The 18,711-nt window shown below is 49.7% G+C and overlaps 1 protein-coding gene across 1 annotated transcript; it reads right to left on the reverse strand.

Annotated features, from left to right (window-relative positions):
- Positions 1 to 7,768: 7,768 nt before the first annotated feature.
- On the reverse strand, positions 7,769 to 18,446 carry EFNA1 (ephrin A1). The gene is made up of 5 exons (XM_054995682.1): positions 18,280 to 18,446; positions 12,863 to 13,158; positions 11,851 to 11,916; positions 10,042 to 10,092; positions 7,769 to 9,006 (listed from the first exon to the last, which is right to left on the reverse strand). Exons 1-5 carry the CDS (start codon positions 18,381 to 18,383, stop codon positions 8,891 to 8,893), a joined length of 633 nt encoding a protein of 210 aa, XP_054851657.1. The 5' UTR covers positions 18,384 to 18,446; the 3' UTR covers positions 7,769 to 8,890.
- Between the last annotated feature and the right edge of the window lie 265 nt (positions 18,447 to 18,711).

An 18,711-nucleotide genomic window follows, 5' to 3' on the forward strand; every position in this document is an offset into this window, starting at 1 on the left:
AGGTGCAGGCCTCATGCCACGAATGGGAGTAAATGTGGCTCTTTTGGTTGAGGGGAATCATGAATGTGGCCCTCCATGAACTGCCATAATAATAAAAACAACAATAACAACATTCAATTTATATACCGCCCTTCAGGACAACTTAAGACCCACTCAAAGCAGTTTACAAAGTATGCCACTATTATCTCCACAACAAAACACTCTGCAAGATGGGTGGGGCTGAGAGAGCTCTGAGAGAGCTGTGACTGATCCAAGATCACCCAGCTGGCTTCAAGCGGAGGAGTGGGGAATCAAACCCGGCTCTCCAGATTAGAGTCCCGCGCTTTTAACCACTACACCAAACTGGCTCTCACTGCATTAAGCGGTCTACCATGTCCCCTAAGAAGCAGAAACCTCTTCTATCTGTTCTCTTTTTATCCTGCATTTCCTGCAAAGAGCGCGGGGCAGTATCTCCACTCTGGTATGGTCAGCTCAGCTGAGAGAGAGACTGACCGACCCAAGGTTGCTGTAGGGCAAGCAGTCTAACCACTACACTTCCCATTCTTATCTCTGGCTTCCCAAAGCATGCAGGGCACAGTTTTTGGAAGCCTGCTATAACAGCAGCTTGGCATGATAGCTGGCATTAAGGGCGTGCCACGGCTTGGATCAGACCAAAGCGACTTTAATTCCCTTTCTGGCATCTTTGCTTATGATATTGATGCTGCAACGACCTAAGGGAAAGGGCTGCTGATGCCTCCACAAACTCGACTGGCATGTGGGGGAGGGGTGTTAGCAAAAGGACAAGCAGGTCTTTGTAGGAGGTCCTTAATAGACATGGGCACGAACCAAAAAAAATTAACGAATCCGCGGTTCGTGGTTCGGTGCTGACGACAATCCCGAAGTCATAAACCGCAACGGACATTTCCCATTGCCAAACCGGTTTGCGGTTCGTGGTGCTCAGAACGGCCTCTGTTGCACTTAGAGAGCCCACATTCACAGGGAGTGTGTAGCAGGCTCTCCTCCAGCCAGCACCCAAGTTTGGTCAAGATTGCAATCGGGATCTTGGAGTTATACCCTCTCCAATCCGAGGCCCCCAGGAAACTCCCACAAAAATCCAAGCTCAGTTATACTCTCTCTCTGTCTCTCCCCAAAGGCTAGCAAGTAGCAAGCAATAGCTCTCACACTCCACTGCTCGGCGAAAGTGAAAGCCAGCCTTAGGAGCACAGTGCTTTTTATAAACTGAGGTCCCATAGAGCAACGCAGGAGGTCTGTGTTTGGCCATCAGAGCTGCCTATCAGGGTTTGCAGCGATGAGATTGGAGTGCCCATGGCTACAGGACCCTCCCCCAGGTGTCTTCTCCCAACTTGTAACCACTTTGTAGCTCCATGGTTGGAAGGAAGACCTGCCAATCAAGGTAAGCTGGGCTTCGATTTGGGTTTCCAGGGCACCAGAAGGAGCGCAGACAGAGTTCAGGCATTCCCCCGGCTCCGTTTCCAGGGGAATTGATTGATGGTGTCTGACTGTCTGGCTTCCCGAACCACGGCCAAACGCACCAAACCAGGCTTCTTCCGAATGCTGGTTCGTTTGCCATGGACAATCATGAACTGCCAGATTGTGATCGCGCGATCGCCAATTTCGTGGGTTTTTGAAGTTCGTGCCCATGTCTAGTCCTTAACATCGACCCTTATCAGTAGCACATGGGAACACATCAACATTATTAGTAGTATCTATATAGTGCTTATTAGATCTATATAGTGCTAGGAGGAGACTGCAACTAAGAAATCAGGAGATTTGAGACTTGGAAGGGCAGCTATTAAGGAACTAGATCCTTAAATGTAAGGAAGTTTTGGAGATCAAGATCCAGATAATTCATGCTACGCTATTCCCCATTACTGTGTACAGATGTGAATGATAGACAATGAAGAAAGCTGACGGGAAGAAAATGTATACATTTGAAATGTGATTTCAAGTAGCTTTATTGGGTTGCAGTAGAAGAGCAGGATTTTAGTCCAGTGGCACCTTAGAGACCGACAAGATTTTCAGGGTACGAGCTTTCAAGAAGAGTCAAAGCTCCCTTCTTCAGATTTGAAACAGTGTCGGAGGAGAGTTTTATGGATACCATGAATGGTCAAACAGGCAAATAAGTGAGTTCTAGACCAAAGCAAGCTTGAATTATCCCCAAATGCTAAAATGGCAAACTGAGGCCATCATACTTTGGTCGCATCATGAGAAGATAAGACGATAATGCTAGGAAAGGTGGGAGGCAGTAGGAAAAGAGGAAGACCAAATCTGAGACCGCTTGGCCTCCAGTTGTCAAGACCTAAGCACAGCTGTCAATGATAAGACAGTTCGGAGGTTGTTCATAGGGTAGTCAGAAGTCAGAAGCAATTTGACAGCACACAACACACACACACAATAGCTCTTGGCAGGAGGATAGTATCAAAAAGAAAGGGAGATTCATCTGTCTCCCTCTATCACTGTCTTTCCCCAAGAAGTGAAGACTTTCTTTGGTTTGTCTGACGTTCCCTCACTGATCCCGCAATGATTCATGACTTACGCTTTAATTTTTTTGTCTTGCATTTGATATATGTATTTTAGGTCTAGCTTTTAATTGGCTTTATGACTTGCTTTTTATTATGCTTCTAACTGGGCAGAATTGAGGGATAGAACTATTTTAAATAAAAATAAATACATTCCTTTCCTGGCCAGTGGACTAGTTGTCAGCAAGCTATTTTAGCTCCCTCTATCAGGACCAGAATGTATTTTCTTTTATAGAATTTATACCCCTCTTTTCTGCCCTTTTATAGAATTTATACCCCTCTTTTCTGCCCTTTTATAGAATTTATACCCCTCTTTTCTGCCCTTTTTCTGCCCTCATAAGGGCCACCATAATTGCTAACAAATAAAAACATACACAAAGAAGCCACAGCTTAAAAACCATTAAAACCAGCAAAAACACACATCAATAAAACAAGTAAAACCAGAGACAAAATACACATATTTTAAAAATCTAACATAAAAAGCAACAATGAAAACATTGGGCAGGAAACATTGCCACCCACCTAAATACCCAAAGTGTCCTGACCTGGATAGCCCAGGTGAGCCTGATCTTGTCAGATCTCAGAAGCTAAGCAGGGTTGGCGTTGGCTAGTAATTGGATGGGAGATCTCCAGCAAAGCCCAGGGTTGCAGACGCAGGCAATGGCAAACCATGAAAGTCTCTTGCCATGAAACCCCAGCCGGGGTCGCCATAAGTCACCTATGACTTGAGGGTACTCTCTACCACCAAGTACACAAAGCAGGGCCTCCAAGATGACCGAAGTGGTAAGGCAAGGTTCATAAGTTACACATGATACCAAAGAGTCCAGTAGCACCTTTAAGACTAATCAACTTTATTGTAGCAATATTTTGCTACTGCTGTTTTGCTACTGCAGATTAACACAGCTAACTCCTCTGAAGTTATACGTGGACACATGAAAGTATCTTCTACTGAGTTAGAGCACTGGTCTACCAAGGTCAGTATTGTCAGCTCTTCCTATAGCAGCTGAGACTGGCAGCGGAGCTCTTTTATACCACCCACAACCTGGTCCTTAACGGGAGATGCCGGGGATCGAACCTAGGACTTATTGTATGCTAAGCAGATGCTCTGCCACTGATTCACAGCCCTTCCCCAAGATTATACTACCTTCTTTGTTTTGCTGGTCAATGTGTTTAAATGCCAGCTCTTCCACAACAGCTACAAACAGTCACTTTAAAAACATTCTCAAGTTTCCTCAAGTCTTTAAGCCCCGGAGGGCTAAAATGCAGGGTATACATTTTAAAAACAAAATAAATACAAGAGGAAAAAACGGCTGAGGTCAGTTTACAAACACACCCGGTTTCAGAGTCGGCTGCGGAGCAGAAGGTAACATTTGAGTGGAGCGATTGCCCTGAAAACCATGTATTTTCAAGGGCAAACCGCTCGCACCACGTGGAAAACATTACGTCTGTCTCGGCCTAAGTACAGCATACAGCATAATGTGTAATAGAGTGTGGGGAGATCAGCTCAAGCTATAATTCATAGGATGGGAAGGAAGGGACAAAAGGACACTCTGAGCTCCTTTCCAGGCATAGAAGGAAAACAGGGTGCTGCTGTGGCTGAGTGGTAAAGCATCTGCTATCCATGCAGAAAGAGCCAGGTTCGATTCCTGGCATCTCCAGTTAAAAGGACCGGGCAACAGGCAACGTGAAAGACTTCTGCCAGGCAGCGTAAACAATTCTGACCTCGAGCGAACCATGGTGTGACTCAGGAAAGGCAGTTTCATGTGTGTAGCTCGATACATGAGTCAGCAGACAAAACAGACTTCTGAACTGGAAAAGAGATGGATCGCTCCGTAGGTAGGTCCGGCTCCTAGAATTGATACTAGGCCTCGCCTATCTTGATAGCATCTGCCAAAGGCTGGGCTCTATATTGTACACCCCCATTAGCCTTTAATGCCCAAAAAGGGCTCCGAGCAGCCAAGATTGCACTCTACAGAACTGGCCTGCCCCCCCACCCCCCAACACAAAAAGAGCATTGCAGGATCAGACCTACTTCAGCATCCTGTTTCCACTGGATTGTACCAGGAAACCCCGCAAACTGGGTATGAAGCCAACATGTGTGAAAACAAAACTTCTGGTGTTCAGAAGGCGACTGCCTCTAAAGATGGAGGTTCTACTTGGCCAAGATTTGGGTCCAGTAGCACCTTAGAGACCCACTAGATTTCCAGGGTCTGAGCTTTCATGAGTCGAAGACTCTGTAAGGTGCTACTGGATCTTGCTTTTCTAACAAGGCTACCCACCTGAAACTATTTGGCCAAGGTAGCTGACAGGCCTCAATAGACCTACCCACCTCCGTGAACCTGTCTCCTTCTCTGAGGGCCAAGCTACACATGACGAATGACACTTGAACGGCAAGTGTATTTCTCCCTGTTCACTTGCCCTCCACTCAATCCACTTGCCGTTCAAGTGTCATTCGTCATGTGTAGCTTGGCCCTAAGAAAGCCATCTCCATTCGTGGCCACCTTATGGTGGCCAACAGGAAACTAGGCATCTTATGGAGAAGTACCTTGTTTTGGTCTGTCCTGACTCACCGATCAATTCAGGCAACTACAAGTTTTGGGGTCACAAGAGAAGGAAGGGAATTTCCCCCCCTGTACCCATTTCCCCCCTAAACAGTTAATTCGATAAGCTTCACGCCTTTTGCCACCTCTCACCTAAAGCCAGGGAACGCTTCAGCGTTACCTCAGACAGAACCTTCTCCAACCCCCTGATCTTGGCTGCACCTACAAGGCCTCACCCCCCCGCCAGACACACACAGGAAGGAGAAAATCCCAGTTAAACAAAAGCACACACCAAAACAAGGGCCTAACCTCAGGCCAACTTTTGACACACAGACCACAGAAGCCGCCAATGGGGTTGTGCTGAGTAACAAGAATCGTCTGACAGACCACTTCCCCCCCCCCCCGCCCCACCCAGCGGCGCACACACGACTGCAAAGGCAGACAAGTCTGTACACCCCGACAAATACTCCCACGACTGGTTCCCGTCCTGTAAGCTCCCACCGATGCGTGACAGCCAGGAACTCTTTACATTACAACACATGAAAGAGGTTCGCCTACCTCTGGGGATGAGAGTACAAGGTGAAGTCGCTGGTACGCAAGCCTTCCCTGCCCCCTTTTCCTTTCCCATCCCTTCTCAAAACTCAGCCATTTGGGGCAATAACAGAACGGCTCCAGGGATTTGGGTTCTCTGGAGAGGATGCGCTCCAGAGGTTACCTCACTAAACCTGCTTCCCTCACCATTCGTGCGCACACCTTCCTGAGAGAGGGAGCGCCACCATTTCATGCTCCTTTAAGCCCCATCGGCACCAGCAAGGCTAAAAAGTGGCATTAAATATAATATTTGATTTATGTACCGCCCTTCGGGATGACTTAACAGCCACTCAGAGCAGTTTACAAAGTATGTCATTATTATCCCCACAACAACAAACACCCTGTGAGGTGGGTGGGGCTGAGAGAACTCTGAGAGAGCTGTGACTGACCCAAGGTCACCCAGCTGGCTACAAGTGGAGGAGTGGGGAATCAAACCCGGCTGTCCAGGTTAGAGTCCCACGCTCTTAAGCACTACACCAAACTGGCTCTCATGAAAACCCCGCCAAGGGTTACCATAAGTCAGTCATGACTTGAGGACACTCTCCACCACACCCTCTGTTTCCTGGCCCAGATATTGCTCCTAATATGAAAGTCAGATGTGGCCCCAACGGGAAATGGAAGACAGTCCCAAAGGCCTCTGCAGCCTTTGGGATTATCTTCCATTTCTCCTTCCTGGCCGAGAGTAAGAGGTTGCCCAGTCATAGCCTCTGTAGATTGTCCCATCGCGCCAACCCTGAGTGCAACACTCAAGTTTCCATCCTGTATGGAAAATTAAGTCTGTAAGTGTGTAACAGAACCAAACGCACATTTGTCCACTGTTGACTTTTGCCTCCATCTTTCTTCCCTCCTTCTATCTTTAATGCATTGAATTTTTTATTATAAATTCCTCAGTAGGACATTCTGTTACTGTGTACAGCACTGTGCATGTAGAAAATCAGGGCTCATTTCGACGGGGAATGCACAGGAACGCAGTTCCAGCAGTTCCCCAAAGAGGTCACGTCAGGTGGCCCCGCCCACCTGACCCTCAGCCATTTTGGACCCGTTTCGGCCTGGATTGGAGCCAAAACGGCCCAGATCGGGCTTCTGGCGGGTGGTGGATCACTCTCCCGCTCATCAGTGGCCTGATCCTGACCATTTTAGGCCCCTTTTCGGCCATTTTCAGCCCCTTTTTGCCATTTTGGGCCAAATTTCGGTCCTGAATGGCCAGGATTGGGTCCAAAACAGCCAGGATAGGTGATGTCAGGGGGCGTGGCATATGCAAATCAGTTATGCTAAGGTCACTTCTGGTGATGTCAAGGGGCGTGGCATATGCTAATGAGTTACGCTAATGAGTTCCTCCAGCTCTTTTTCTACGAAATGACCCGTTGAAAATAATACGGCTTTGCAGACGCAGGTACTAGATCCTTAAACGAAAGCCAAGATTCTTCCAAGAGTTTTAATTCCCTGATATGTATGTTGCATTTGGGGCCTTTTCTATATTTTCATGGAATACACAATCTTGCCAGCTGAGTCCAGCAGATGGAGCGGAGAAAAACAAGGGCTTGGGTTCCAATCTCGCCCAAACTAGCTGCAACAATGTGGGCTATTTGGATCACTCGTGCGAACAGTGCAATGATAGCTTCAGGATGGTGGTGAAAAGAGACTGGTTGAAAAGGCTTTTTATATTTTTAGGAGCTGCAGAAATACTAAAACTCAGCAGTAGCTGTTATAACGAATGGATAGAAGAGCAGGGTTTTGTTTAACAGTTTCCCTCCCCAACACAACCCTGAAAACCACATTTCCATTCTTAAGGGTCAAGAGGGTTGAACCTGACATTTTAGGGTTTAAGAAGCTTCCATCTAAAGATCTCCTGGGGAAGATTTCAAGAGGAAGAGGGCAAAATTAAGAGGAGAACAATTGTGTACCTGGCTTGAAAGCTTTTGCTATCTGCTGTGCCCCCTGGGCCATTAGGCTCCACCCAAACCCACCACATGCCAGACTCCGCCCCTGTTCCCATCGCCACCCCATCTGCTAAGCACCACCCTTTGGTTTCTAGGCTCCGCCCCTGATCCTGAGAACTAGAACCACTATCAGATACCACACGGGTGTCTTCAGGCCACCGATGGTAGACACAGCATGCTTGTTTTGGAGTTATTTATTCAGTATAAAAATTCCAGTGGTAGAAAGAGATTTACATAGAGGTGTTGCCCTCTGGTCCTACCCCCCTCTCCTCAAAAATGTTCTTTTCACTATCAATTTAGCCACTCTCCCCGGGACTTCATAACGTTGTCGAGTGATCTTGTGCAACATCACCTTTTATTGTCTCCTCAACTGACACCTTCCCGAACTTTAAGAACCTGTGAGATGAGGCAGGACAACAGAGGAAGTTGTACACCCCAGCCTCAAAACTGGATCGGAACAGAGAAGATGGGAGGCAAAACTAAATGACTGAGGAGGCTATTAGCCTTGATGGGGAATAGAACCTCCATATGCTGAGGCAGTGTACCCCAAAATATCAAAATATGGGAACCAATCACGGGAAGGATTCTTATTTTGGTCCAATAGTCCTTTCTTACATTTGAAACCGGCTGGAGTCCACTTTGCTCTTGCGGATCAAAGGACAGAATTCCTTTGCATCTTATGTGGGGAGAAGAGGGGTTCATCAGGAAAGCTTAAAAGAGGGGCGCCCCCAAAATCCAGGCCCAGCCTGTTTATTGTCTTATAAATTATTTGCTCTGTAGAGTCCACAGCAGGGAGCTGGTAGATTTGGAGTCACGGTGTGCCTAGCACGATCCCAGAGCCCACAAACTCCAGCAACGTGGCATGTCCCGTGGCACACTTGTAGCAATTCAGGTTGCTTCTGCCCGCCGGATAATCAGCGCCGTGTACCCTGGGATAAGGGAAGCTGAGTCCGACCGGGCCCATCCAGTGAGTGTGGTTCTTCGCTACAGAGGAGACTAGTACCAGATCCCCTCAGGTAGTCCACGCCTGGTTGTTTGTTCAACCAGGCCCACACTGACCAAACCTTAACCTCTGAAAGTGCTCAGTGTCCGTTTCCATGGTCACAGCCACAGTCTGTCGCCACTCTCTGCCCTGCTGCTTCCCTCGCTGTGTTGACAGCTGCCGTCCATTTGATCCCACTGCTCAACCCCCTAATACTGACTGGTCCACAGCCTCTTGCGGAGGAGTTGTGAGCCCACGGCGGACCCGCGAACACGAGCACCGCCTTCAGTCCTCATGGCTCTGCTGGTATGGCAGGTGTCAGAGTCCATGCCGTAGGAGTAGAGGAACTAGGAGGCCGAAGAAGGTGAACGGGCTGCAGGGCCGGGGCGCAGAGTTCTGGCCCACGCTCCGCAACATTGGGGCGTCAGGGTCATCTGTGGGGGGAGAAAGAATAAGGGATGAGCCAAGATTAGCAAGAATCTGATAGAGCTGAAGAAATGCTGAAACAGAACACAAGCAATTCTACGAATGATGGTAGACAACATAGAACTACCCAGCAGGGTCAAACTTAAAGCAACAGGTAGTACATAGGAGCACATACTCAAAGCAACAGATAGGACGTACGGCAGCGCAGTGGTGAAGTCTACGATCCCTAACTCATTAGCGAAGCATCTGAGACCCCCCCCCTCTACAATACAGTAAAAAGTAAAAATAATTCAGTTTTGCATCGTTTGTGGAAAGCCAAGAGAGTGGGAGCTCTCCAGACCTCCTTAGGTAGGCCGTTCCACAGGGCAGGAGCCACCACAGAGAATCCACGAATACAGGCAGCTGTTGACTTCACCCATGTGCAGCCTGGCACCTGCAGGAGACCCTATTCAGATGAGTGAAGCTGCCGTGGAGGAACATAGGGAGAGAGGCGGTCCCGTAGAGATGCCCGACCAAGACCCTGAAGAGCCTTGTATGGCATTGTTTATTGAAATGTCCTTGAGCCAGTTTGGTGTAGTGGTTAAAAGCGTGGGACTTTAATCTGGAGAACTGGGTTTGAGTCCCCACTCCTCCACTTGAAGCCAACTGGGTGACCTTGGGCTAGTCACAGCTCTCTCAGAGCTCTCTCAGATCCACCCACCTCACAGGGTGTTTGTTGTGGGGATAATAATGACATACTTTGTAAACCGCTCTGAGTGGGTGTTAAGTCATCCTGAAAGGTGGTATATAAATCGAATGTTGTTGTTGTTGTTATTATATTAACTGTACTAATCTCACACTGTGTAATCCGCCTTGAGTCTCAGTGAGAAAGACTCTCATGACATTATTATTAATAATATCTAGGATGAGAACGATGAAGACATCTGTGGTAGAAAGGATACAACTGGACAAACATCCAATACAACCCACAATTTTCCCCGCCCAACAACAGTGGACCCCTCCCAGGGGTCTCCCCCTAAACTCCCGATCACCACAGGACCCACCTGACTGGAGTCTCCCCTTCTGGGTGGGAGCATGGCCGGGAGGCATCCGAGCTAGAAGTGAATGGAGACACACGGTGAAGGCCGGACCCTCAGAACGCTCTGTGCACCCCTCAACTTCCCTTGTTGATCTTTAACCCCATGTCCGGATATTCACTGCAAACTTGCTATGGAGTTCCACATCCCCCCTTCACACAGCGACTGATACTCCAGGTCTACTCTATAGGGTTCTGGCAAAGATGGCCGAAAGAACGTACGCAGAACAGGTCAAGCGCTATGGCTGCTAGTCAACAAAGACGACTCTGTTCTAGTTGCCATGACAAGTACATGCAGGAAACTACGATTTGATTTAACCATGTGAGCGGGCTTACTATCCAAGATTCTTTCCTTTTCCTAGCCCTTGGTGTGTCTCCTGCTATGTGCTTGCTGTATTTCAACTTGCCAAATTTCAGCGGGCCTTAGGGAACTGTTCAGTGCCCCGCCCCCATTTGGGGGGAGAAGTGTACAATTATCCCCCACCCAGACTCATCTATCAATAAGGGATCCTTAAGCTCATCTTAGTAAGGCCGTGGTGCAGCGGCAGAACATCTGCTTGGCATGCCGAATGTCCCAGGTTCAATCCCCTGCCATGTCCACTTAGATCAGGCAGAAGGTGATGTGGGAAGATCTCCGTCTGAAAGCCTGGCGAGCGGCTGCCAGTCAAAGTGGGCAATACAAGGTTCGAGAGAACAGGGCTGACTCAGAGCCAAGTTACAAGAGACGAATTACACGAGAAGGAGCACGTGAAGGGAGTCGCAATGTTAGCCGGGAAGTTGAGTTTTAAAGGAGATCTTTTAAAGGCTTTGTTAATTACCCCTCTCTACAGAGCCAGAGAGATCTTGGCTCAGAGGCTTTGTTAATTTCCTCTTTGCCTCCAGAAGGCTCAGTCAGTTTCACCTCCCCTTCTAGGAGGCAAAGAGGAAATTAACAAACCCTCTGAGCAACCCTCTCCCTGGCTCTATAAGAAAGGGGAAATTGACAAAGCCTTCCGATCTCTTAAAACTCAGCTTCCCGGCTAACACTGCGACTCTCTTCACGTGCTCCTTCTCGTGTAATTCGTCTCTTGTAGCTTAGTTCCAAGACATCTCCACAGAGAAAAGAGTCTTAGCTCATGTAGGACTTGCTTGATCACTTTGGGGTACATACTGGGTTTCCCACTTAGGAAAGAAACACAAACAAGGCCAGTTCTCAGGCGTAATTTTTTAAAATCTTGGATTTTCCAAATTCTAAAATTCAGGGCTTTCGCTCATCAGGAAAGACAGTGTTTTCACAGCACCCGGAATGAGCGAGTAGCTCAATGTAGATCAAGTGAGCAAGTAACAGGGGGGAGGGGGGCGGGAGAGCTTGATCTCTTCTTCCAGTTCCAGTTCCCTAGAAACGGAGGACTTTTCTACGGACAAATTCAGCTGCAAAGCCTAGTCTACAACAGTAGAAAAGTGCAAGAGTCCAGTAGCACCTCTAAGACTAACAAAATTTGGGGTAGGGTATGAGCTTTCACGAGCCACAGCTCACTTCTTCAAAGGGACTCACATTCTAGCTGTATCTGAAGAAGTGAGCAGTGACTCATGAAAGCTCCTACCCTACCACAAATGTTGTTAGTCTTAGAGGTGCTACTGGACTCTTGCACTTTTCTATCGCTGCAGACAAACTAACATGGCTACCCAACTTGACCTAGTCTACAAGCAGCCCTTAAAAAAAATTGCCTCTTTCTTGGCTTTTAAAACCAGGAGTCACAAAAAATGAGCAGGTGGGGTAAGGAGCTCGGATACTTACTGCTTTTTCCAGCCACCGACACCCTCAACTTGAGACAGGTTTCTCCATGTCGATGGATTGGCTTTGCTGGTAGAGGGAAACAAGCATGGAGGATGGTTAGGAAAAAAGGGAAGAGGGGTAACTCTTCCAGTTAGCAGATGTAGAGGCAAACAGAAGTCACATCAAGTTTTTCTGTGCGTGTGGTGGTGCTCCACTGATTCCATCCACCTTAGGACTGGAATTACAGACCAAGGCAAGGACATTTTGTATTGATTTTGTTACAAAAGTAAAGTTCAACATTCCGTGGCATATGATTATCTCGTGGAACTCACTGCCACTTGAATGTTTTGACAGCCTTTCAAAAAAAATTAATAAAAGAATACTGGAGGAGGGACTACACAGATACGAGCCAGTATGGATTTTTAAAAATCATTCAGGCTTATTGATGGATTGACAGCTTTACAATTTGGACGGGTTTTTTTTTTCTATTTTAATACAGGGCTTGAACATTTTAACCACATCAGAGTGTGGATTCCCATATTGGCAGCCAATCTGGATGTCATCCCCATGAAAAGGGTTCTGTATCGATGTGCCTTCCTCGCTTTAAAATTCCCTCTCACAGAGCTGAATTGGTCTCAAAATGCTATTAAATCCAGTTTGCTATAATCCAAAAAAACACCATTTGCAAGAACTGGGATAGAAGTTGACCAGAGATTTGAGCTGTGTTCAAATCCCACCCGTACCTTCAGCCAGCCGCTCTCGGCCTCAGTTTCCCCTGTCTGTAAAATGGGTTCAATGGTAATGTTCCCCTCTCATCAGAACAATATATGATTACAAGGATTGAGGAGGGGTTGTGGCTCAATGGAAAGACTTCAGCCTAAGACCCTGGAGAGCTGCCACCAGTGGGAGTAGATAGTACGGACGTTGATGGACCGAAAGGTCTGATCCAGTACAAGGCAGCATCTTATGTTCACATGTACAAAGAACTTACAAAACAAATGAGAACATCGGCTTCTGTTTCAGAGATACTTACAAATATAATAGTAGTCGTGACCCTCCCGAAACTCTTTGCCCAACGTGAAGGGCGTGAATCGCTGGAATTTCTCAGAGAAGCGTTCCGGCCCATGGAGGGCATCCGGCCGGTCACATTCCCAGCGGATCTGGTCCTTGGACCGCGGCTTGCACGTTTCGTACTCCTCCCTCTCCACCAGGTACAATATGTACCGCTCCATGGTGTGCGGGGGGACGCTGCTGTCCTCATAATGCGGACAGATGATATCCAGGTAGTCATTCAAGTGTACCTCCACGGCATAGTCATCCCACAGAAACCTGCAAAGGAAGGAAGGGACTGTCATTATTAGAGCTAATAACCAGCCATCAAAAGGCTTCATCATCCGGTTGCAATCCATAAACAATCGTTGCAAGCAGGGCTTTTTTTCTGGGAAAGGAGGTGGTGGAACTCAGTGGTGGAACTCAAGACCGCACAATGACGTCACTTCGGGTCAGCTGGAACAAGGGGGGAGTTTTTTAAAGTTTAAGTTGCCCTCGGCGAACATGGTCACATGGCCGGTGGCCCCGCCCCCTGATCTCCAGACAGAGGGGAGTTTAGATTGCCCTCCGCGAGGGCAATCTAAACTCCCCTCTGTCTGGAGATCAGGGGGGCGGGGCCACCGGCCACATGACCATTTTTAAGAGGTGCCAGAACTCCGTTCCACCGCGTTCCCGCTGAAAAAAAGCCCTGGTTGCAAGGTAGGTTGGTGTTTATGTAGTTATACCAGGCCGCTGGTGAGTTTATTTGGCCAATTCAAAGCTGACCAAAAAAGATACCATAGTCCATAAGACTAACGTTGTCTGTTCATTTCTGTATTAGAAGAATTTAAAGCACCAGAGCCCAGAAGGATTGAACCAAAGAGCCACCTACTATGTCGGCCAGTAATTGACCTCTACATTCCTCCAAGATGCCCCAAAGCCATGCATGAAAACAACAGCCCATCCCCATATTCCCCCCCAACAACTACATTTGCAGATACACTACCTCTGAACGTGGAGGTTCCATTTAGTAGCCACGGCTAACGGCAGTGAAAAATGCCTCTCTGAAATTTGCTTAATCACCAGTCATAATTGAGGGGGGGGGGGAGGGAGGGAATTAAAATTTAAAATAGTGTGTGTAACTCCAGACCCCATCGATTACTCCCATTCTTGCCAGCTCAAATCAACCCCCAATAGATTAATCAACTGGAGCTCTGGTTGGTTAACTGCGCAATCCTATACAGAGAGATACATTCTTCAGTCCATTGAAGTCAATGGGCTTAGAAGGGTGTAGGCTTAGAAGGGGATAAATCTTCTTAGGATAGCCCTGCATTGCCTGCCAGTCAAACTGATTTGAATTTCTGCTCCCCTCTGGCACAGATAGACCCAGATTTTCCTGCCCCAGCAGGTATTTGGGGGATGCAAGCAGAATTGGCAACAGAACACCTTCCAAAGACATCCCTTTGGGATAGCCGTTTCCCGGCTCCGGAGCAGCCATGGGAGGTTTCTGCTTACATTCCCAACATCAGGACAGGGTGGTTATTAAAGATTAACCACGCCTTCTGGGAAACCACTCCACCCCGGGCCCTTGGAATTGTGGGAAAGTCTGGGAACAGAGCCCCGCAACACTCCCCAAACCGGTTCGGCTGCCGAAGGAGGGTGACAGCTCTCTGGCAGGAGGCAAAGAAGCAAAAAGGAAGAAAGAAAGCTTATCGCAGACTCCGGAGCGCAGACACCACCAAGCCGGCCCCCCCAGACTGCCTCCTCGCCCCAGGGCGCCCCCACCAGGCTCCGGACTCAGCCATCAAAGGCCTCCCCCAGACAGGAATCTGCAAGAAGGGACCCTTAAAGCCCTGGCAGAATTTAAAAGCGATGCAATCTGTCGAAGCCTGAAGCAAAAGTTTGTTTTTCAGCAGAGACCCTCACAAACGCCTATCTTCTTTGGGAGGTGGGGGGAACCAAAACGGGTGTGACGAAATCAAGACTCTATCAGAAGGTTTAGCACTTGCGGAGACGGGGCCTGATAAGAGCAGGGCGGGGGCTGAAGTTCTGCCTGTACACACACGTCTACGGCACGGATACCCCTTGTCAGTCCGCAGGAGGATACAGCACACAGTCTGAGCATTTCATCACTAAGGGAGTCGATTCGGACGGGCCGTTTGGGTGGTGCAAGCTGTTTAGCCATTGCCCAGGTGTTTGGGGCCAAAATGGCCACATCTGGTCCAACTCTTATCCCGTCTGAACTTTTGCTGGCCATATGGCAACTGCTGCCTGCCCAGGGAAAAACCGTGTACACACAAGTCCCGAAACACAGTAGGGGTCAGGCCATCTTGAACTGGCACCATGCTAGAGGAACACATGGCTGGGTGCAGATTCCCGCCCTGAAGCACCTTCATCTTTGGCCGAAAACTTTTTTTAAAAAATCCTCAATAACATGTCTGCCCAGGAAAAAAAGTTTCCTGTCCTATATACCCCGGCGCCTTCCCCTGGCTTCTCGCCAGCCCCTGCCAGGAAGGAAGAGGCCCACGGTCAGTGGGGAAACTGACCCTGGGAAAAGGAGGGCTGGCTGGCCACAGACTCGCTCTCTCTCTCTCTCTCCTCCACTTCCCAGCTCAGCCTTGCCAAGATTCACCACCTGGTCCCTGCACTGCTGCTGCACTTCACCCCTTTGGCAGCGCCAACATGCCAATTTAGTTCTGCTCGGAAGATTAAACGTTGACAAACAGGGAGGTCAACAGTCTGGTGGGGGGGGGTTGAGGTAAAATCTGGAAACAGACCGCTGTTGAATTCCCCCCTCCCACCCGCCCCTGCGGTCTACCCAGTCCCAGCCGAGGTTCTCTAGTCTCCCCCTCAACTGGGCTCCAAATCTCTTCCAGGAGTGAACTGGTGCCAAGGTTTACTGAGGCTCAACCCTGGCATCTGTTCTCAATGCCAGACCAGAGCCTGAAACATACAAAATAGTAAAGCACCTTTAAGAACAACCAACTTTATTGTAGCATAAGCTTCTGAGAACCACAGCTCTCTTTGTCAGATGCATCCGACGAAGAGAGCTGTGGTTCTCGAAAGCTTATGCTACAATAAAGGTTAGTCTTAAAGGTGCTACTGGACTTTTTTTACTATCTTGCAACTACAGACTAACACGGCTAACTCCTCTGGATCTATGAAACATACAAAGAGAGGACTGTATCTCTGAGCATATGCAGAGTGCCTTTCTAATTCACTAAGATATTTTGTTTTGCCCACCATCAAAGAAGCTCAGGTGGTCGTATGCAGTTCTCCTTTTTCCTATTTTATCCTCACAACAACTCTGTGAGGTGGGTTAGGCCAACTGACCCAGTAATTAAAATTAATATAAATAAAATGAATTTGAACTTCACAACAGAGTGGAGATTTGAATCTGGGACTCAGGGAATCCCACTCAGAGACTCTAACCACTACAGCACACTGGCTCCTTCCACATTATACAGACGCAAAGTAGCCCTGTTCACAAATCACACTGAACTCTTGGACAATTTGGGTCCAGCGTGCACTTGATTTTTCTTTATACATGCGTTGAGTAATTCCCATGTTACATTCAGTGCACTTACAGCTGAGCATGGTATTTAAACCCCCATTTATCCAGGCCCCAGTTTGTCAAGTTAACCTGTGTCACTTCTTCCTTACGAATGGACGTACGCACACATCAGATGTACTGTGCATTCTTCATAGGAAGAAGGCTCGAATCTCTGCACTTCCAGGATTCCGAAAAGGACTTCTAAATCCACAGTCTGGGCATTTCCAGGCAGCTCTGAGCCCGGAGAGCTCCCCGCCCCAGAAATTAAGCCCTGGCTGCCTCCAAGCCCATGCACTAAACACCAGGGGGATGGGCAAGCACAAGCCGGGGAGGGAGGCCACCTGGAAAGTGCGCGACAGAGTCCCTGGCCTTGGGGTTTCCACAACAGGACACAGCTGGCTGCCTGGCTCCTTATACAACTGAATGAACAAAGGCCCCGGCCCCCTCCCCCTACACACACCTTGCTTTTCAGCTTGAAAACAATCCTCTGATAGAGATTAACCCTCAGATGCCCGGGCGGCACTGTCTCGCCCGGCCTGCCAGCTTTCTCCCCGGCTTTCCTCCCCTCACCATGCTCCGCGCAGGCCAATGTTCAACAGGTGACAGACCAGCCGCCTGCAGAATGCACCTGTTGAATGTCAGCCTGCCCCAAATCGACAACAGGATTAGCAAAGGGATTATGTTGGTATGGCGGGAGGAGGGATATTGCAAATGTGTGCCGTGCCGTGTCAGGAGCCAGAGGGGCCCCACTCAAACCTCACAGGAGGGGGCCGTCACGCCCTCCTCCTATGGCACAAACAAGGATTTATTTTCGGCTTTCCTCCTGAGCACAATGTCAATTGTAAACTCCTTGGGGGCAGAGACCTGTCCCCCCCCTTTGCTTCTTTGGGAAGAACCATGTTGCATAACTAACCAAGCTATTCTCGCCCAAGCAAGCAGGCTGCAAACTGGATTCCCAAGTCACTGAGGGCAAGCCTGCAGACTCACGCCCTCCCCTTTCTCCTGCCAGGGCACTGTGCCCACCTGAGCAATGCCCTCCTAGCGAAGATGAGAAAGAGGAGAAAGGGGTCTCTTTGTTGGCATTGCCCGATTTCCCAGCAAATGGCTCCTTCCCTGATTCATGCCCTTGTCACGTTGCCCAGGGGTGGGCTGGATGCCAAGCCAGGGCCTACCGGGTGGATGTTTACAAATTCCCGGCAGAAGCCCGGCCTCCAAGGGCACGGGGAGATAAGCGCGTCCCCCCAGCCCCTCTGAACAACAAACCCGAGAATCCCCCCCTTCTTTGTGCCAGGGCCCAGCAAAAGACCCCTGCGATGGGGCGCCCTCCGCCAGGGCAGAGCTACTATGGGAAATGCATGTTTGGGAGGCGGGAGGGGTGCAGGGAAAAGGCGAGAGAGACTGTCCAGAGAGACGCCGGAGAGCCCAGAATTAAAGGGCCAGCTTCCTTCTTTCTTTGCTCTTCGGGAGAGGACCCCAGGCGGCGATCAGGCTGTGTTGATCACCTTCCAAGACAACTCACTCTACCCCCCCCCCAAAACACACATACACAAAGCCCCTTTTCTCTCCTTCTGCCTCTCCTCTAAGCATGCACCATATTGGGGGCTGCTCTTGTCCAGGTGCCAAGGCTGTGCCCCAAGGTTAGCTGGAACGGGGGGGGGCTCCATTCCATCTCCTCCTTGCTTGGGGTGTCCCCCTCGCCCTCTTGGGAGGGGCAAAAGCTCCCCGTCGCAGCCCTGCCTGGGGAGGTGGCAGAGACGAGCCTCGGGAGTCCCAGGTGGAAAGAGGGCCCCCATCCGCCTATAAGGGAAAGGCACCGCTCCCGAAGCCGGGGAGGGGGCGCTGGCTGCCGCCGGACGGGGCGCACTCACTTGGGGTTGCTGCTGTTCCAAAAGACGGTGTGTCGCTCGGCAGAGGCCACGCACAGCCCCAGCAGGGGGGCCCACGCCAGCAGCAGCAGCAGCAGCAGCTCCATGCCCGCCCCGGCCTCGCTCGGCGCCTCCTCGACGGCGCGGACGGCTCCGGCGCGCTCCGCCCTGCTCCGCTGCGCTTTGCTGGGCAGCTTGCCCGACAGCGCGCCTTTATGTGCGGGGAGGCGGCTCCCGGGGCCGGGCCGGGCCGGGCTGGGCCGGGCCAGGGGGGGAAAGGGAGGCGGCTCGACAACACACGGCGCTTTCTACACACGGGCGGACGCGCAGCCACACACGCGCCGCTGGACGGGCAGCCCCGGGCCAGCGCGCAACAGTTGCCACCTCGCCACGGGCCACCTCGCAGGCTGGTCGAACCGCGCACTGCAGCAAGGC

This window comes from Eublepharis macularius, chromosome 1, assembly GCF_028583425.1.
Source record: "Eublepharis macularius isolate TG4126 chromosome 1, MPM_Emac_v1.0, whole genome shotgun sequence".
In the NCBI taxonomy this organism is placed as follows: Eukaryota; Metazoa; Chordata; class Lepidosauria; order Squamata; family Eublepharidae; genus Eublepharis; species Eublepharis macularius.

Excerpts from the sequence above, each read along its gene's own strand:
- EFNA1 (XM_054995682.1), bottom strand. The coding sequence starts at position 18,383 with ATGGAGCTGCTGCTGCTGCTGCTGCTGGCGTGGGCCCCCCTGCTGGGG. Across the intron at positions 13,159-18,279 it reads TGGAACAGCAGCAACCCCAA|GTTTCTGTGGGATGACTATG; the intron begins GTGAGTGCGCCC and ends CTTCCTTTGCAG. Across the intron at positions 9,007-10,041 it reads GAAGGGGAGACTCCAGTCAG|ATGACCCTGACGCCCCAATG; the intron begins GTGGGTCCTGTG and ends CTCCCCCCACAG.